This window comes from Geospiza fortis, unplaced genomic scaffold (assembly GCF_000277835.1).
Source record: "Geospiza fortis unplaced genomic scaffold, GeoFor_1.0 scaffold313, whole genome shotgun sequence".
Classification (NCBI taxonomy): Eukaryota; Metazoa; Chordata; class Aves; order Passeriformes; family Thraupidae; genus Geospiza; species Geospiza fortis.
The window spans coordinates 486,716-487,199 of NW_005054582.1; the positions used below are offsets into that span (position 1 = coordinate 486,716).

Genomic DNA, 484 nt, shown 5'->3' on the forward strand with positions numbered 1-484 from the left:
GGAAATTTGGGAAGGTTTGGAGAGAGGAGCAGGGAAATTTGGGGAGCTTTGGAGCGAGAAGCAGGGAAATCTGAGGAGCTTTGGAGACAGGTGCAGGGAAATTTGGGAAGGTTTGGAGAGAGGAGCAGGGAAATTTGGGGAGCTTTGGAGAGAGGAGCAGGGAAATTTGGGGAGCTTTGGAGAGAGGAGCAGGGAAATCTGAGGAGCTTTGGAGAGAGGAGCAGGGAAATTTGGGAAGGTTTGGAGAGAGGAGCAGGGAAATTTGGGAAGGTTTGGAGAGAGGAGCAGGGAAACGTGGAAATCTGGAAGCCTTGGGGAGACTCGTGGGCAGGATCCCAGCAGTCCAGGAGGGATGAGGAGCAGCAGAGAGGACAAATTCCCTGCCTTGTTCTCCCCAGGGCTACACCTCGTTCTGGAACGACTGCATCTCCTCGGGGCTGCGGGGCGGGATCCTCATCGAGCTGGCTCTGCGCGGCCGCATCCG

The 484-nt window shown here is 56.2% G+C and overlaps 1 protein-coding gene across 1 annotated transcript in view; it reads left to right on the top strand.

Annotated features, from left to right (window-relative positions):
* GOLPH3L (golgi phosphoprotein 3 like) overlaps positions 1-484 on the top strand; it is a 10,067-nt gene that overhangs the window by 4,868 nt on the left and 4,715 nt on the right. Inside the window, exon 2 of the mRNA XM_031064324.1 lies at positions 399-483. Within this exon, the coding sequence (XP_030920184.1) occupies positions 399-483 (85 nt within the window). The remainder of the gene's footprint in view (positions 1-398; position 484) is intronic.